Genomic DNA, 19,948 nt, shown 5'->3' with positions numbered 1-19,948 from the left:
AGTGCAGGTGTTGACCACGAGCACCAGACCAGTGCGGGTGTTGACCACGAGCACCAGACAAGTGCAGGTGTTGACCACGAGCAATAGATATATGCAGGTGCTGACCACGACCACCAGACCAGTGCAGGTTTGATCACGAGCACCATACCAGCGTCGGTGTTGACCACGACCATCAGACAAGTGCAGGTGTTGACCACGAGCAATAGATATATGCAGGTGCTGACCACGACCACCAGACCAGTGCAGGTTTGATCACGAGCACCATACCAGCGTCGGTGTTGACCACGACCATCAGACAAGTGCAGGTGTTGACCACAAGCACCAGACCAGTGCCGATGTTGACCACGAGCACTAAACAAGTGCAGATGTTGACCACGTGCACCAGACAAGTGCAGGTGTTGACCACGGCCAAAAGACAAGTGCAGGTGTTGCTCACAAGCATCAGACCAGTGCAGGTGTTGACCACGAACACCAGACAAGTGCAGGTGTTAACCCCGAACACCAGACAAGTGCAGGTGTTGACCACGAACACCAGACAAGTGCAGGTGTTGACCACGAACACCAGACAAGTGCAGGTGTTGACCACGAGCAATAGATATATGCAGGTGCTGACCACGACCACCAGACCAGTGCAGGTTTGATCACGAGCACCAGACCAGCGTCGGTGTTGACCACGACCATCAGACAAGTGCAGGTGTTGACCACGAGCACCAGACAAGTGCAGGTGTTGACCACGACCATCAGACAAGTGCAGGTGTTGACCACGAGCACCAGACAAGTGCAGGTGTTGACCACGAGCACCAGACCAGTGCAGGTGTTGACCACGAGCACCAGACAAGTGCAGGTGTTGACCACGAGCACCAGACAAGTGCAGGTGTTGACCACGAGCACCAGACCAGTGCAGGTGTTGACCACGAGCACCAGACAAGTGCAGGTGTTGACCACGAGCAATAGATATATGCAGGTGCTGACCACGACCACCAGACCAGTGCAGGTTTGATCACGAGCACCAGACCAGCGTCGGTGTTGACCACGACCATCAGACAAGTGCAGGTGTTGACCACGAGCACCAGACATGTGCAGGTGTTGACCACGACCATCAGACAAGTGCAGGTGTTGACCACGACCATCAGACAAGTGCAGGTGTTGACCACGAGCACCAGACAAGTGCAGGTGTTGACCACGACCATCAGACAAGTGCAGGTGTTGACCACGAGCACCAGACAAGTGCAGGTGTTGACCACGAGCACCAGACCAGTGCAGGTGTTGACCACGAGCACCAGACAAGTGCAGGTGTTGACCACGAGCACCAGACCAGTGCAGGTGTTGACCACGAGCACCAGACAAGTGTAGATGTTAACCACAAGCACCAGACAAGTGCAGGTGTTGACCACGAGCACCAGACCAGTGTCGATGTTGACCTCGACCACCAGACAAGTGCAGTTGTTGACCAAGAGCACCCGACAAGTGCCGGTGTTGACCACGACCACCAGACAAATGCAGGTGTTGACCACGAGCATCAGACCAATGCAGGTGTTGACAACGAGCACCAGACAAGTGTCGGTGTGGACCACGAACACCAGACTACTGCAGGTGTTGACCACGAGCACCAGACAAGTGTAGGTGTTGACCACGAGCACCAGACAAGTGTCGGTGTGGACCACGAGCATCAGACTACTGCTGGTGTTGACCACGAGCACCAGACTACTGCTGGTGTTGACCACGAGCACCAGACTAGTGCAGGTGTTGACCACGAGCACCAGACCAGTGCTGGTGTTGACCACGAGCACCAGACCAGTGCAGGTGTTGACCACGTGCACCAGACTAGTGCAGGTGTTGACCACGAGCACCAGACCAGTGCAGGTGTTGACCGCGAGCACTAGACCAGTGCAGGTGTTGACCACGAGCACCAGACCAGTGCAGGTGTTGACCACGAGCACTAGACTAGTGCAGATGTTGACCACGAGCACCAGTGCAGGTGTTGACCACGAGCACCAGACCAGTGCAGGTGTTGACCACGAGCACCAGACCAGTGCAGGTGTTGACCACGAGCACCAGTGCAGGTGTTGACCACGAGCACCAGACCAGTGCAGGTGTTGACCACGAGCACCAGTGCAGGTGTTGACCACGAGCACCAGACCAGTGCAGGTGTTGACCACGAGCACCAGACCAGTGCAAGTGTTGACCACGAGCACCAGACCAGTGCAGGTGTTGACCACGAGCACCAGACCAGTGCAGGTGTTGACCACGAGCACCAGACCAGTACAGGTGTTGACCACGAGCACCAGACCAGTGCAGGTGTTGACCACGAGCACCAGACTAGTGCAGGTGTTGACCACGAGCACCAGACCAGTGCAGGTGTTGACCACGAGCACCAGACCAGTGCAGTGTTGACCACGAGCACCAGACCAGTGCAGGTGTTGACCACGAGCACCAGACCAGTGCAGGTGTTGACCACGAGCACTAGACAAGTGCAGGTGTTGACCACGAGCACCAGACCAGTGCAGGTGTTGACCACGAGCACCAGACCAGTGCAGGTGTTGACCACGAGCACCAGACCAGTGCAGGTGTTGACCACGAGCACCAGACCAGTGCAGGTGTTGACCACGAGCACTAGACCAGTGCAGGTCTTCGATCCTCCTGCCCAAGCTTGACGTGTGTGTGTCCCACACTAGCAGGGGGAACTCACACGTCTGTACCTCCCCTAACAACCCTGGTTCCGTGATTACGTTGTGCTGCTCATGGTCACGACGAGCTATTTGGCCTGCACTGTGGCATCTTATTATCCTGCATTTAGTATGTGTTCGTGTCGATACCAGACATTGGCCCTACCTCTAAATACTGTCTGCTGGTCATTGACGTACAGACCAATACATCAATGCGTAACTCTGTTTCACGTCTTAACAACCCCCTACGTGGAAACTGGTTGTTTGAGTATTTTCGTAATATAATTTCCAGAGCAAGGTGAATGATTAGCCTTCAGTGAACACTTCATAAACAAACCTGTGCTCTCACTTCCGCTTATTATGGTTCTCAAGAATGGCGTCATCAAGGAGTCCGCAGTGATTGGCTGCCCCCTCTATGACGTCACCCTGTGACGTCTTGGGTAGGCAGCTTCGTCATTGGTACTTCAGCTCGTCCAGCACAGAAATTCAATCGTCGCCGGGATACGTATACGTACGTTGTCGCGGCCGCCAACACTGCAGTAACCCACGTCAACCTCGACCGGGCAGACAGCGTAAGCGTTAGTTCCCAGAGCGACTCTTGTGTTCAGTGTCAGGTGTAGATTAATTAAGTAACTACGTTTGCCAGGTGAACTAGTGCGACCGCTAGGCACCCAGAGTCCTTACACACCACACCACACCCACACACGGTACAGTGCACAGTACCACTCGTCCCTCCGGCCAGACGGTGTACACACCACAGCCCGACTCCCTCACCACATACCACCTGCCTCCCTACACCAGTGATAACTTGTTGAGGGTCGGTACACACACACACACACACACACACCTGCCCTCCCTGTGGCACCTTACACTCTCCCTGCCTGCCTCCCTCACTCTGCCTCCCTCCCTCCCTTGCCCTGTACATCAATTAGGGAGCTTCCGTCCTCTCCTGGCCCAGCCACCTGTAGCATCACCATTAAGGCGCTTCCTTCCCTCCAGGTCAGCCCAGCCGCCTGCAGCGCGCCCCCACCTCCTCACCCCATATTGCGCCACCGTCGTCAGGCCCCGGGGAAGGACCAGCGGGGTGGATCGGTGGTGGTGGACGTGCGGGGTGATGGGGTGTGTGCTGTCCTTCCTGCGCTCACTCCGCTCCTACCACGGGTCGCACCTCACCCCGCGCCAGCTGGAGAGGCAGCGCCGGCAGCGCTCACAGACCTCACAGTGAGTCCCATCTTGTCCCTCTGCCTCGTGATGTACGTACCGAGCTGTGAGCTGTGGCTGTGTCCATACAGATACTGTGCTGTGAGCTGTGGCTGTCCTGTGTCCATACAGATAGTGTGCTGTGAGCTGTGGCTGTCCTGTGTCCATACAGATACTGTGCTGTGAACTGTGGCTGTCCTGTGTCCATACAGATACTGTGCTGTGAGCTGTGGCTGTCCTGTGTCCATACAGATACTGTGCTGTGAACTGTGGCTGTCCTGTGTCCATGCAGATACTGTGCTGTGAGCTGTGGCTGTCCTGTGTCTATGGTGGCAAACCTGTGTTCATACCTGGTGTGTGGTGTGTGTGGATCGTGCGTCCTCATAACATGTGTTGAGTGTGGATATTCTGGCTGTCATGTGTGGAGGCTGTGGTTATTTTATGTGGATATTCTGGTTGTCTCGTGTGGGTGCTCTGGCTATCTTCTGTGGATACTCTGGTTATCTCGTGCGGATACTCAGGTTATCTTGTGTGGATACTTTGGTTATCTCGTATGGATACTCTGGTTTTCTTGTGTGGATATTCTTACTATCTTGTGTGGATACTCTGCTTTTCCGAGTCCACACTAAATATGTGTTAGGATGGATGGTCGTCCACCACCTACAGTGAAACTGCCGTGTGTGGATGCTGTTACTGAACTACTTCCAGTATAAGTTTCGTGTGTGGATAGTAAGGGGAGTCTGGGGGTATCCTGTATCCACACTGAGAGCAAAACTATTTTCGGATTCTGTATCGCGTGGATAGTTGTCCCGTGTGGATACTGTGTGTTCTGTGGTGCAGAATTCCTGGGAAATTATATGGGAGGGTATTGATTGAGAGGGTAAAGGCAAGTACAGAGCATCAAATTAGTGAAGAGCAGTGTACTTTCTGAAGTGGTAGAGGATGTGTGGATCAGGTGTTTGCTTTGAAGAATGTATGTGAGAAATACTTAGAAAACAGATGGATTTGTCTGTAGCATTTTTTTTATTAAGAGTACATCGTGTGGAGGTAAGTTGCTAGAAGCAGTGAAAAGTTTTTACCAAGGATGTAAAGCACGTGTGCGAGTAGGAAGAATGAAAATTGATTGGTTCCCAGTGAATGTCGGTTTGCGGCAGGGGTGCGTGATGCCTCCATGGTTGCTAAATTTGTTTAGGGATGGGGTGGTTAGGGAGGTGAATGCAAGAGTTTTGGAGAGAGGGGCAAGTATGCAGTCTGTTGTGGATGAGAGGGCTTGGGAGGTGAGTCAGTTGCTGTTCGCTGATGATACAACGCTGGTGGCTGATTCGGGTGAGAAACTGCAGAAGTTGGTGACTGAGTTTGGTAAAGTGTGTGAAAGAAGAAAGTTGATCGTAAATGTAAATAAGAGCAAGGATCTTAGGTTCAGTGGGGTTGAGGGACAAGTTAATTGGGAGGTAAGTTTGAATGGAGAAAAACTGGAGGAAGTGAAGTGTTTTAGATATCTGGGAGTGGATTCAGTAGCGGATGGGACCATGGAAGCGGAAGTGGTGGAGGGAGCAAAGGTTCTGGGGGTGTTAGATTGTGTGGAAGGCGGAAACGTTATCTCGGAGAGCAAAAACGTGTATGTTTGAAGGAATAGTAGTTCCAACAATGTTATATGGTTGCGAGGAATGGGCTTATAGATAGGATTGTGCAAAGGACGGTGGATGTGTTGGAAATGAAATGTTTGAGGACAGTATGTGGTTTGAGGTGGTTTGATCGAGTAAGTAATGAAAGGGTATGAAAGATATGTGATAATAAAAAGAGCGTAGTTGAGAGAGCAGAAGAGGGTGTGTTGAAATGGTTTGGACACGTGGAGAGAATGAGTGAGGAAAGATTGACAAAGAGGATATATGTGTCAGAGGCGGAGAAAAGAAGGAGAAGCGGTACACGAAATCGGGGGTGGAAGGATGGAGCAAAAAAGATTTTAAGCGATCGGGGTCTGAACATACAGGAGGGTGAAAGGCGAGCAAGGAACAGAGTGAACTGGAACGATGTGGTATACTGTAGTGGACATGCTGTCAATGGATTGAACCAGGGCATGTGAAGCGTCTGGGGTAAACCATGGAGAGGTTTGTGGGGCCTGGATGTGGGAAGGGAGCTGTGGTTTCGGAGCATTATACATGACAGCTAGAGACTGAGTGTCTTTTCGTAGCGCTACCTCGAGCACATGCGGGAGGAGGGGACTGTTGTTTCATGTGTGGCGGAGTGGTGACGGGAATGAATAAGGGCAGACTATGAATTATGTACATGTGTATATATATTCATGTCTGTGTGTATATATATATATATATATATATATATATATATATATATATATATATATATATATATATATATATATATATATATATATATATATATATATATATATACGTTGAGATGTATAGGTATGTATATGTGCGTGTCTGGATGATCGAGTAAGAAATGAAAGGGTAAGAGAGATGTGTGGTAATAAAAAGAGTGTGGTTGAGAGAGCAGAAGATCGTGTTTTGAAGTGGTTTGGTCACATGGAGAGAATGAGTGAGGAAAGATTGACAAAGAGGATATATGTGTCAGAGGTGGAAGGAACGAAGAGAAGTAGGAGACCAAATTGGAGGTGGAAAGATGGAGTGAAAAAGATTTTGAGTGATCGGGGCCTGACCATGCAGGAGGGTGAAAGGCATGCGAGGAATATAGTAAATTGGAACGATGTGGTATACCGGGGTCGACGTGCTGTCAGTGGATTGAACTAGGGCATGTGAAGCGTCTGGGGTAAACCATGGAAAGTTTTGTGGGGCCTGGATGTGGAAAGGGAGCTGTGGTTTCGGTGCATTATACATGACAGCTAGAGACTGAGTGTGAATGAATGTGGCCTTTGTTGTCTTTTCCTAGCGTCACCTCGCGCACATGCGGGGGGAGGGGGTTGTTGTTTCATGTGTGGCGGAGTAGCGACGGGAATGAATAAGGGCAGACGGTATGAATTATGTACATGTGGATATATGAATATGTCTGTATATATATATATATATATATATATATATATATATATATATATATATATATATATATATATATATATATATATATATACGCTGAGATGTATAGGTATGTATATGTGTGTGTCTAGATGTGTATGTATATACATGTGCATGTGGGTGGGTTAAGCCATTCTTTCGTCTGTTTTCTTGCGCTACCTCGCTAACGCGGGAGACAGCGACAAAATATAATGAAAAATGAAAATAATATATATATATATATATATATATATATATATATATATATATATATATATATATATATATATATATATATATATATTCTGACTTACGAGAACTTTTTGGGTTACTGAAGAACACGGTCCGTGGAGTTGTCTAGGAACTATACAGACTTCACACAGATGAATAGGAAAGTTGGCCTAGCTCTGTCAACACATCACGAGACACATCAGTAAGTGATGCAAGGCAACCGTCACTACCAGCCCTCACATCTAACAAATGGCCTCACATTTTTACGAGCTTGAACCTTAGCATCTTTTATTGTGTACCTTGAGAAAGACGGTGCGACCCTTTTACAAGAGGGTACGACCCTTAAACAAGACGGTACGACCCTTAAACAAGACGGTACGACCCTTGAACAAGACGGTACGACCCTTGAACAAGACGGTACGATCCTTGAACACGACCCTTGACCTGACCATGACGGGTGTGAGGGAGTGAGTACGCAGAGGTGGCTTCACCAGTGTGAGCGGGTGTATGGAGCGTAGTGTGGGTGAATCTTATAGTTCTGGGGTGTGTAAAGACAGTGTGGTGTGTGATGGGCTACCACAGCGTCGTGAGTGGATGGATGGTAAGGGATGTAGCGAAAGAATGCGGAAGTTAAGATTTGGGATGTGTGACACTGACGTGGATACTGTAGGCGTAGTGTGTTTGTGGCTGAATTACAGTGTGGCGTAAACAGTGATAAGCTAAGTGTGGATGATATGAATGTAGTGAGGTTGTTGTCGTGTGGTGTGGAGCCTTTAAATCGAGGAACTAGGGTTGGTGCATTCCAGGAGGGAAAGGAGGGTATTAGGGCACAATGTGGATTTGATTCGCACTAGAATGGAGGTTAGTCTGGTCGGCTATGGATCTAGTCATAACGTAAGGTGTCATCAACTGACCCAGACATGATTAGATACTGGATCGATGATAGATAGATTACTCAAAGCTACTACAAAATCACCTCTCCTCTTTAGTGTATCTTTTATTTCTTCGTACAACAGAACCACCAGATTCCTTTCTTTTGTATGGGGTGTGGGATTCATGTACACCTACCCTCCAGTTGTTTTTCATAGGCACAGTGTCAATGTCTCCAAGGCTCACACGCATCATGTCCTATACTCATATTTCTAACTGTATTCAAGGATGTTCTTGAGTACAGTCGAACACAAACCCTCCTCATACGGCCTGACTCTCCCTCTCACATTTTAATCACCGGGATCTCTCTCTCTCTCTCTCTCTCTCTCTCTCTCTCTCTCTCTCTCTCTCTCTCTCTCTCTCTCTCTCTCTCTCTCTCTCTCTCTCTCTCTCTCTCTATCTCTCTCTCTGTTTCTCCCTGCATCTATTCATGAATCTGCTGTGATGGTCAAGTCCCGGTCAAAAGCCTTACTGATGTGACAAGTTTGTGCGATCACTCCATCCGTTGCCGAGATGTTCGTCTCCAATGGAATTCTGACTTGGTCTCCGCACTCCCTCGGGTGTCCATTATTAAGGACCTCTGTGAACCAGGAGTTTTTCCATCTGGCTATATATATATATATATATATATATATATATATATATATATATATATATATATATATATATATATATATATATATATATATTTTTTTTTTTTTTTTTTATTTTGCTTTGTCGCTGTCTCCCGCGTTTGCGAGGTAGCGGAAGGAAACAGACGAAAGAATGGCCCAACCCACCCACATACACATGTATATACATACACGTCCACACACGCAGATATACATTCTTATACATCTCAACGTATACATATATATATATATATATATATATATATATATATATATATATATATATATATATATATATATATATATATATATATATATATACACACACAGACATATACATATGAACACATGTACATATTTCATACTGTCTGCCCTTATTCATTCCCGTCGCCACCCCGCCACACATGAAATGACAACCCCCTCCCCCCTCATGTATGCTAGTTAGCGCTAGGAAAAGAAAACAAAGGCCACATTCGTTCGCACTCACTCTCTAGCTGTCATGTATAATGCATCAAAACCACAGCTCCCTTCCCACATCCAGGCCCCACAAAACTTTCCATGGTTTAACCCAGACGCTTCACATGCCCTGGTTCAATCCATTGACAGCACGTTGACCCCGGTACACCACATCATTCCAACTCACTCTATTCCTTGCACGCCTTTCACCCTCCTGCATGTTCAGACCCCGATCACTCAAAATCTTTTTCACTCCATCTTTCCACCTCCAATTTGGTCTCCCACCTCTTCTCGTTCCCTCCACCTCTGACACATATATCCTCTTGATCAATCTTTCCTCACTCATTCTCTCCATGTGACCAAACCATTTCAAAATACCCTCTTCTGCTCTCTCAACCACACTCTTTTTATTACCACACATCTCTCTTAACCTAACCTATTATTACTTACTCGATCAAACCACCTCACACCACATATTATCCTCAAACATCTCATTTCCAGCACATCCATCCTCTTCCGCACAACTCTATCTATAGTCCACGCCTCGCAACCATATAACATTGTTGGAATCACTTTTCCTTCAAATATACCCATTTTTACTTTCCAAGATAACGTTCTCGACCTCCAGACATTTTTCAACGCTCCCAGAATTTTCGCCCCTTTCCCCCACCCTATGATTCACTTTCGCTTCCACGGTTCCATCCGCTACCAAATCCACTCCCAGATATCTAAAACACTTCACTTCCTCCAGTTTTTCTCCATTCAAACTTACCTCTCAATTGACTTGTCCCTCAACCCTACTGTACTTAATAGCCTTGCTCTTATTCACATTTATTCTCAGCTTTCTTCTTTCACACACTTTACCACACTCAATCACCAACTTCTGCAGTTTCTCACCCAAATCAGTCACCAGCGGTGTATCATCAGCGAACAACAACGACTCACTTCTCAAGCTCTCTTATTCACAATCGACTGCATACTTGCCCCTCTGTCCAAAACACTTGCATTCACCTCCCTAACAACCCCATCCATAAACAAATTAAACAACCATGGAGACATCACGCACCCCTGCCGCAAACCGACATTCACTGAAAACTAATCACTTTCCTCTCTTCCTACACGTACACATGCCTTACATCCTCGATAAAAACTTTTCACTGCTTCTAACAACTTGCCTCCCACACCATATATTCTTAATACCTTCCACAGAGCATCTCTATCAACTCTATAATATGACTTCTCCAGATCCATAAATGCTACATACAAATCCATTTGCTTTTCTAAGTATTTCTCACATACATTCTTCAAAGCAAACACCTGATCCACACATCCTCTACCACTTCTGAAACCACACTGCTCTTCCCCAATCTGATGCTCTGTACATGCCTTCACCCTCTCAATCAATACCCTCCCATATAATTTCCCAGGAATACTCAACAAACCTTATGCACCGAGCATCATTGAGATGGGGGATATCTGAACCTTTGATAGAGACATTGTTCTTCTGTAACAGATGACTGTGTTGTGTCAGCTTGTGGGAGAAGATACCAGTGGAGAGTGTTACTCCCTCCTCCGCTCCTCCAGATTGAGAGATAATCCTTCTCTCTCTCTCTCTCTCTCTCTCTCTCTCTCTCTCTCTCTCTCTCTCTCTCTCTCTCTCTCTCTCTCTCTCTCTCTCTCTCTCTCTCTCTCTCATTCCCTGAGGTTACAGAGGGATTTAGTCATCTCCTGTTACATCCATGGCATACCTATTGAAAGCTTCTTTTTGATTGGCTGAGAACACAGTCAGCGACACCACCCACCACACGGAGGCTCCGACGACCCTGCCAGCCCCCGTGTGGGCCAGATGATACATCAGTGTATGTTCTCGTGTGGAGGTCTTACTTGTAATGACATCGTGGTTGTCCTTCGCTAAGGAATGCGCTACCTCGAAGTCTCCCCCCACCCCAGCTTTCTTGAGCACGAAGCTACAACTCTTGAGCACGAAGATACAACTCTTGAGCACGAAGCTACAACTCTTGAGCACGAAGATACAACTCTTGAGCACGAAGCTACAACTCTTGAGCACGAAGCTACAACTCTTGAGCACGACAGTACGACCCTTGAGCATGACGGTACGACCCTTGAGCACGACGGTACGACCCTTGAGCACGACGGTACTATAGTTGAGTACGATGGTACGACTCTTAAGCACGAGAGTACTACCCTTGAGCATGACGGTACGACCCTTTAGCACGATGGTACGACTCTTGAGCACGACGGTATGACCACTGAGCACGACGTTACGACTCGAGCACGACTGTACTACCCTTGAGCACGACTGTACGACCCTTGAGCACGACGGTGCGACCCCTGAGCACGACGGTACGACCCTTGAGCACGACTGTACTACCCTTGAGCACGACGCTACGAGTCTCCAGTACCAGGACACGACCTGTGAGCATATATATATATATATATATATATATATATATATATATATATATATATATATATATATATATATATATATATATATATATGTATATATATACATATATATAGTCTGTTGGGGATGAGAGAGTTTGGGAAGTGAGTCAGTTGTTGTTCGCTGATGATACAGCGCTGGTGGCTGATTCATGTGAGAAACTGCAGAAGCTGGTGACTGAGTTTGGTAAAGTGTGTGAAAGAAGAAAGTTAAGAGTAAATGTGAATAAGAGCAAGGTTATTAGGTACAGTAGGGTTGAGGGTCAATTCAATTGGGAGGTGAGTTTGAATGGAGAAAAACTGGAGGAAGTGAAGTGTTTTAGATATCTGGGAGTGGATCTGGCAGCGGATGGAACCATGGAAGCGGAAGTGGATCATAGGGTGGGGGAGGGGGCGAAAATTCTGGGAGCCTTGAAGAATGTGTGGAAGTCGAGAACATTATCTCGGAAAGCAAAAATGGGTATGTTTGAAGGAATAGTGGTTCCAACAATGTTGTATGGTTGCGAGGCGTGGACTATGGATAGAGTTGTGCGCAGGAGGATGGATGTGCTGGAAATGAGATGTTTGAGGACAATGTGTGGTATGAGGTGGTTTGATCGAGTAAGTAACGTAAGGGTAAGAGAGATGTGTGGAAATAAAAAGAGCGTGGTTGAGAGAGCAGAAGAGGGTGTTTTGAAATGGTTTGGGCACATGGAGAGAATGAGTGAGGAAAGATTGACCAAGAGGATATATGTGTCGGAGGTGGAGGGAACGAGGAGAAGAGGGAGACCAAATTGGAGGTGGAAACATGGAGTGAAGGAGATTTTGTGTGATCGGGGCCTGAACATGCGGGAGGGTGAGAGGAGGGCAAGGAGTAGAGTGAATTGGAGCGATGTGGTATACCGGGGTTGACGTGCTGTCAGTGGATTGAATCAAGGCATGTGTATGGGGGTGGGTTGGGCCATTTCTTTCGTCTGTTTCCTTGCGCTACCTCGCAAACGCGGGAGACAGCGACAAAGCAAAAAAAGAAAAAAAAAAAATATATATATATATATATATATATATATATATATATATATATATATATATATATATATATATATATATATATATATATATATATTCCTATGAGTCCACAGGGAAAATGAAACGAAAAGTTCCCAAGTGCACTTTCGTGTAATAATCACATCATCACGGGATGATGTCTCCCCTGATGATGTGATTATTACACGAAAGTGCACTTGGGAACTTTTCGTGTTTCATTTTTTCCGTGGACTCATAGGAATATCTTGATCACGCGCAAAATTGTGATCCTTTCCAATATATATATATATATATATATATATATATATATATATATATATATATATACACACTATTCGCCATTTCCCGCGTTAGTGAGGTAGCATTAAGAACAAAGGACTAAGCCTTTGAGGGGATATTCTCACTTAGCCCCCTTCTTTGTTCCTTCTTTTGGAAAATTAAAAACGAGAGGGAAGGATTTCTAGCCCACCGATCCCTTCCCTTTTAGTCGCCTTCTATGACACGTAGGGAATACGTGGGAAGTATTCCTTCCCCCCTCTCCTCAGGGATAATATATACATATATATATATATATATATATATATATATATATATATATATATATATATATATATATATATATATATATATATATATATATATATTATATATATATATTTTTTTTTTTTTTTTTTTTGTGTGTGTGTGTGTGTTGGCGTGTATGTATATAAATGTGTATGTGGGTGGGTTGAGCCATTCTTTCATCTGTTTCCTTGCGCTACTTCGCTAACGCGGGAGACAGCGACAAAGTATGATTAATATATATATATATATATATATATATATATATATATATATATATATATATATATATATTCAAACTGTTCGCCACACACATATATATATATATATATATATATATATATATATATATATATATATATATATATATATATATATATATATATATATATATATATATATAATTTTCCAAAAGAAGGAACAGAGAATTGGGCCAGGTGAGGGTAGTCCCTCAAAGGCTCAGTCCTCTGTTCTTAACGCTACCTCGCTAATGCGGGAAATGGCGAATAGTTTGAAAGAAAAGAAAGAATATATATATATATATATATATATATATATATATATATATATATATATATATATATATATATATATATATATATATATATAAAGTATTTATATCCTACTATTATCCATAACTATAATCATAAAAGTGTGTTAAAGGTATGAACTCTGCCGGATGTAAGACGGTATTACAGCATGTTGACACTTACGTGACTCTGGCTGGTGTTGGCCACAACACAAGTGTGTTTCACCAGAAGATAACGTTGCCTCACGCCCACACAACGCACGGTTCACACAAGTGGCGTAATCACAAACTTGGAAAATACAACTTGGCGTCAAGAGCACAGTGACAGACTTACATGTTAGGTTCTGTAACTATTTATATCCAAAGTGATCATGTGTGAGTTTTTCTCTCCTTTTCCTGATATTCAGCGACCAGAAGTACGTATGTGAAGATGTTTGTATGTAACGAAAACTGCAGAATGCTTGTTATATGATATGTAATATATTACCTTCAGTGTTCATTATTCTGAAACAGTTATGTGATAATTCAGTTGTGCTTATGTGTCGCATGGAGTGCAAGGTTTAGGCCTAAGGTGTCTCTCCCGCTTCATCAAGTACAACACTGCTATGGGAACTTTAATTTAGCGTAGTGTTTCTTGCGCCGCTGAGCTTTGGAACTCTGTCTTCTCAACTGCTTTTCAAACACCTATGACGTACTCTTTCTTAATTTTTTTTCACTTGAAAAGTCTTCGTTCATTTTTCTCCTCTCTATCTTTTAACTTTCTATCCTGTTTGACCTCTTTCATGTATGGCTCCCCCTGCAAGAAGTGAGTGGAACGTATGACAACAGGAAAACAAAAGTTCCTCAGCCTTGGCGAACTTTCTTCTCTTACTCATTCTCCTGCAGCCTAGCCGCCGGGCAACACACACACACACACACACACACACACACACAAGTCTTCCTCAGTTCCTGTGTGGCTGGCGGGCTCTGCTTCCTGTGCGGTGTCCACCCTGTAGGGTCTTGTGTCATCACGTCCCTCACCTCACCTCGCCTCACCTCACCTCGCCTCACCTCACCTCATCACACCTCACCTCACCACACCTCACCTCACCTCACCTCACCACACCTCACCTCACCTCACCACACCTCACCTCGCCACACCTCACCTCACCTCACCTCACCTCACCTGCCAAGAAACATTTCGTTCTTTCCTCCACACTTCAGCATGACAGAGAGGAACACAGAACACCAGAGTTATCACAATTACCTGTTGTCTGACTGTGTCAGGTAGTAAGTTACACGTCATCTAACCACCGCTCATCCCGCAGGAACCGCCCAACACGGCCGCCCACGCCTCCCAGCTCCCCGGAAGAAGAGGAGCGCCGAGCGCTGAGTTTTGACGGTGGTCACGCCTCCTATAGCACCGCGCCCATGCCCACGCCCGCCCCCAAGACCAAGGGACCCAAGTTCTTCAAAGGCAAGAGATAAGGCAAGCTTGCTGACGTGACCTGACCACACCCTCCGTGTCGTGACCTGCCGCCACACCTGACCCAGCTCGACCTCTCACCACATAAAACCATGACCTGAGGCCACCCCTTGAGCCGTCTGTTGCCGCCCTCGCCTTACATGTGGGCATATCCGCCTGGAGTGTGTCACGGCGAGATTTCTCTCCTGCCGTGACTCGCTCACGAAGATCAACCGTAACGGTCAGGTCTTCTGTGTTATTACCACGCCGGAGACCTGCAGTGATCTCGTCCAAACTGCGACACAGTAGGATGTGTGTGACCCGTCAATGATGTGATGCCACCTGTGACCCGGAGTGAAGCCTATGACCTGTTAAGCCGGCTTGTGACCTGGTATGACCCCGGAAAATCTCTTACGACCCTCACAACACGTACGAGTGTGACCCACGTAGCTTCCCGGGCGAGTCGGTCGACTTGGTGTGAGCTAGATGTTAGCTCCTTGAGCACCACGGGACGACTTATGGGGATAACGACCCGGCCTCTCACCAAAGTCCTACGGGCCAGACGAAAGGACAGGCCACTCATACCCAAAGGGTCGTACCGTCGTGCTCAAGGGCCGTACCGTCGTGCTCAAGGGCCGTACCGTCGTGCTCAAGGGCCGTATCATCGTGCTCAAGAGCCGTAGCATCGTACTCAAAAAGGATTAATCAAACCTCTAAGTTTTCCATGGCAGAGTCCCATACTCCGCCATACAATGTACATATCCTGCGCTAGATATAGCGTCCGTCTCAGTGTTCCATAGTTATTTTTGGAAGAGTGTAAACAAGTATTATGTATACAGTCCTCAGATCTCATCGCCGGAGCAGACTGATGATGAAATGCCTCATACCAGACGTTTACCAACTTTAATTCGTTCTCTCATAACTCACCCGTGTTCACACATGCCTCATTAGTTTTTTCTCGTCTTTTGCTTAAGTCACAGATGATGGACGGCACAACTTGGCCGAGATGTCTCGCTGTAATCTAAGGTCTGGTGTCATAATGCTACCTGACAATAATGATGTCCCATGCCATTTATATAATACTCGCCATATGTTGCTTTAAGACTTCACGCCTTCATAATGTTAGTGTGAATATCATGTTCGACCATCACGCTGCCGTAACGTGAACATGAACGAAAACGTAGACATTTGACTGTTCTTCATCAACACGCTGCTTTGTTTATAAGAGAGGATAAAAAGATACTATATATATATATATATATATATATATATATATATATATATATATATATATATATATATATATATATATATATATATATATATATATATATATATAACTTTTTCGATGGTGATAGAAATAGATGAGATTTTTCATTCTCAAGCTTTCAGTGTAGATTACGATATTTCTTACGTGTGATAGATTTTTCATCCTTAGTGATCTAGTCAAGTGTGGCTCCAGCCCTCGTGGTCACCAACACACAGATCATAAGGGAGTTCAGTCAGGGAAACCAGGACCAAATGCTCCCTGTTAGGACACACCTGACCTGCCCGGCCCACCACCACCACCACCACAGAGTGTGAGGTTCGGGTGGCTGAGGCCAAGGGTCATCAGAGAGATGTAAAGCAGCTCGAAATCCATCTCGAAGCTTCGAGTTTCTAACGATACCGTTTCGCCTCCAACCACACAAGCTTCATTCAGTGTGAGGGGTCCGCAGGCTTAGATATGGAATGAGACGACAATATTACTTTATCCGTCTTGAATACATATCTACTCATAAGCCAACTCTTGTTTTGTTAAAGTTATTTGTGTATCAGGAAAGGAGACCAGGTCGACCGGCTTCGACACAGGGGTCGAATGAGTGATCTCAAGTATAAAAGAACCGTATAGCCATAGATAATTTTTTTTTTCTTTATATATATAGAATGCAGTCATGGCTGTTCCCTGAAACAGATAACTTATCGACACTTGACTCCCCGTGCAACATCATTTCCTCAGATAAGATGGGGAGCAGTAGAGCTGTGTGCGAGTGTTGACATCAGAGACGGAAAAGTATTTCCTTGAGACCCCAATCAGTCAGGCAGTAAACTGTCGTTACGGAGGTGACAGGTCATCACCAGTGTAACGACAGGTCATCATCATCATCATCAGTCAACTCCTGGCGACCTGTAAGTGACCAGTCTAAGTGTCCGGAAGCGGAGGGGGTTGGTGATGGGTCGTGGCACCAAGGGACACACACACTAGGAGCAGCAAGCAGGCCTGGAAGATGAGGGGATGCCAGTCCCTCCACACACACACACTCTGCCCTGACCACGGCGCTGCTGGGGTGAGTCGAAGGAGGAAAAGGAGGAGGTGGTCATCATCTTCCTCCTCCCTCTCCTGCTGGGGAGGGACGGCACTACAGGTACTGACCCCCTGGCGTTATCAGACACGTGATAGCCTATCCCATCTCCAGGATGACGTCACTAGTCGTTCACCTGACGTCACTAGTCGTTCATCTCACGTCACCCCCTGCTGTTCATCCTCACCCATGTTATCAACCTCAGCTACGTTCACTACGTTCTTTGACCATAACATCACCAGTCAACCTTCGTTGTGTTCTCCAGCCGCAACACTAACTTTTCAACCCAAATTGTGTTCTTTATCCGTGACAATCATCGCTCAACCATAGCTATGTTCTCTAACCATAACATCATGTTCAACTTAAGCACTGTTCTCTAACCATAACATCATGTTCAACTTAAGCACTGTTCTCTAACCATAACATCATGTTCAACTTAAGCACTGTTCTCTAACCATAACATCATGTTCAACTTAAGCACTGTTCTCTAACCATAACATCATGTTCAACTTAAGCACTGTTCTCTAACCATAACATCATGTTCAACTTAAGCACTGTTCTCTAACCATAACATCATGTTCAACTTAAGCACTGTTCTCTGACCATAACATCATGTTCAACTTTAGCACTGTTCTCTGACCATAACATCATGTTCAACTTAAGCACTGTTCTCTAACCATAACATCATGTTCAACTTAAGCACTGTTCTCTGACCATAACATCATGTTCAACTTTAGCACTGTTCTCTGACCATAACATCATGTTCAACTTAAGCACTGTTCTCTGACCATAACATCATGTTCAACTTAAGCACAGTTCTCTAACCATAACATCATGTTCAAGTTAAGCACTGTTCTCTGACCATAACATCATGTTCAACTTTAGCACTGTTCTCTGACCATAACATCATGTTCAACTTAAGCACTGTTCTCTGACCATAACATCATGTTCAAGTTAAGCACTGTTCTGTGATCATAACATCATGTTCAACTTAAGCACAGTTCTCTAACCATAACATCATGTTCAAGTTAAGCACTGTTCTCTGACCATAACATCACGTTCAACTTAATGTTCAACCATAACATCATGTTCAAGTTAAGCACTGTTCTGCAACCATAACATCATGTTCAAGCCAGCAGCTGTTATCTGTAACCATACAATCAATACTTTCGAAATCCCGTCAATCTATTTGTCTTATTATAAGAATGTCATGTATAATATACCGTTTGTAGGATCTCACATTTCTTCTGTTATAGTATTAAGAGATAAGATTATCACAGAGTCTTATGATGATAAATCAATATCCCACTGCATAGTTCAATGATCATGACACCACAACTCCATTGTTTGAAAATCATAAGATGACATCTGTACAGTATATATATATATATATATATATATATATATATATATATCATATACAAACCTCCAACAGCTAGGATCGAACCCGGGACCCCTGTGCGAGAGGCGGGAATGCTAACCGTTAGGCTATGGACCAGGCCCATAGTCTATGTTCTATGGAGGTGCGCGTTTCTATGCACTATGTTCGTATATATCTATATATATATATATATATATATATATATATATATATATATATATATATATATATATATATATATATATATATATATATATTCCTATGAGTCCACGGGGAAAATGAAACACGATAAGTTCCTAAGTGCATTTTCGTGTAATAATCACATCATCAGGGGATTATGGTATATCAGCTGACTGTTATATTTCTCTCTTCTGTCTCCCCTGATGATGTGATTATTACACGAAAGTGCACTTGGGAACTTACTGTGTTCCATTTTCCCCGTGGACTCATAGGAATATATTTGATCACGCGCAAAATTGTGATCTTTTCCAATATATATATATATATATATATATATATATATATATATATATATATATATATATATATATATATATATATATATATATACACGTTCTGGAAGGAGGAGGAAGGCCTGGGCTGGTTGTGGAAATATAACCCAGGCCGGCGCGTGTGATAGTCATAGTCAGCAACAATGTATATGATGGCGTGATTCTGTAACGCGAAATAAGAGTGACACACCATGTGAGACACGCGTGACACACCACGTTTGTACAATGTGTGAGGTGATGATGTGTATGATGAGACGAGTGGTGACCCCACCCACCCTATCTTGCTGTGTGTTGGTGACCTCCCAACCTTCAACTGCAGTCCACTAATGAGTCGTTCATTCTAATTACCAGATGACTCAGGAAGTATGAGCAGAATACTATCACACACACACAGACATAGACACACAGACACACATTAAGCTGTTAAGTCATGGAAGAACATTTCGTTCACTGTTCTGTATCACGAAAAGACGTCTGTAAAATGTTCTGTATCAGGAAAGAACATGTGCAAAATTCTTTATAACCCTGACATTACACCTTTGTGGTGATTTATGATGAACGAAA

General features: G+C 45.0%; 1 protein-coding gene across 5 annotated transcripts in view; it reads left to right on the top strand.

The window, feature by feature from the left end:
• LOC139767120 (uncharacterized) overlaps positions 1 to 16,262 on the top strand; it is a 186,608-nt gene extending 170,346 nt beyond the window's left edge. For 4 of the 5 annotated variants that reach the window (XM_071696126.1, XM_071696125.1, XM_071696128.1 and 1 more), the window contains 2 exons: positions 3,666 to 3,887; positions 15,013 to 16,262. In XM_071696126.1, the coding sequence (XP_071552227.1) occupies positions 3,781 to 3,887; positions 15,013 to 15,172 (267 nt within the window). In that variant the 5' untranslated portion in view covers positions 3,666 to 3,780 and the 3' untranslated portion in view covers positions 15,173 to 16,262. Of the gene's footprint in view, positions 1 to 3,126; positions 3,239 to 3,665; positions 3,888 to 15,012 lie in introns of those variants that run through there. The other variant, XM_071696129.1, reaches the window with a different exon arrangement.
• The last annotated feature ends 3,686 nt before the right edge of the window (positions 16,263 to 19,948 follow it).

Source organism: Panulirus ornatus, chromosome 59, assembly GCF_036320965.1.
Source record: "Panulirus ornatus isolate Po-2019 chromosome 59, ASM3632096v1, whole genome shotgun sequence".
In the NCBI taxonomy this organism is placed as follows: Eukaryota; Metazoa; Arthropoda; class Malacostraca; order Decapoda; family Palinuridae; genus Panulirus; species Panulirus ornatus.
This window is presented reverse-complemented; position numbering and strand designations above follow the sequence as displayed.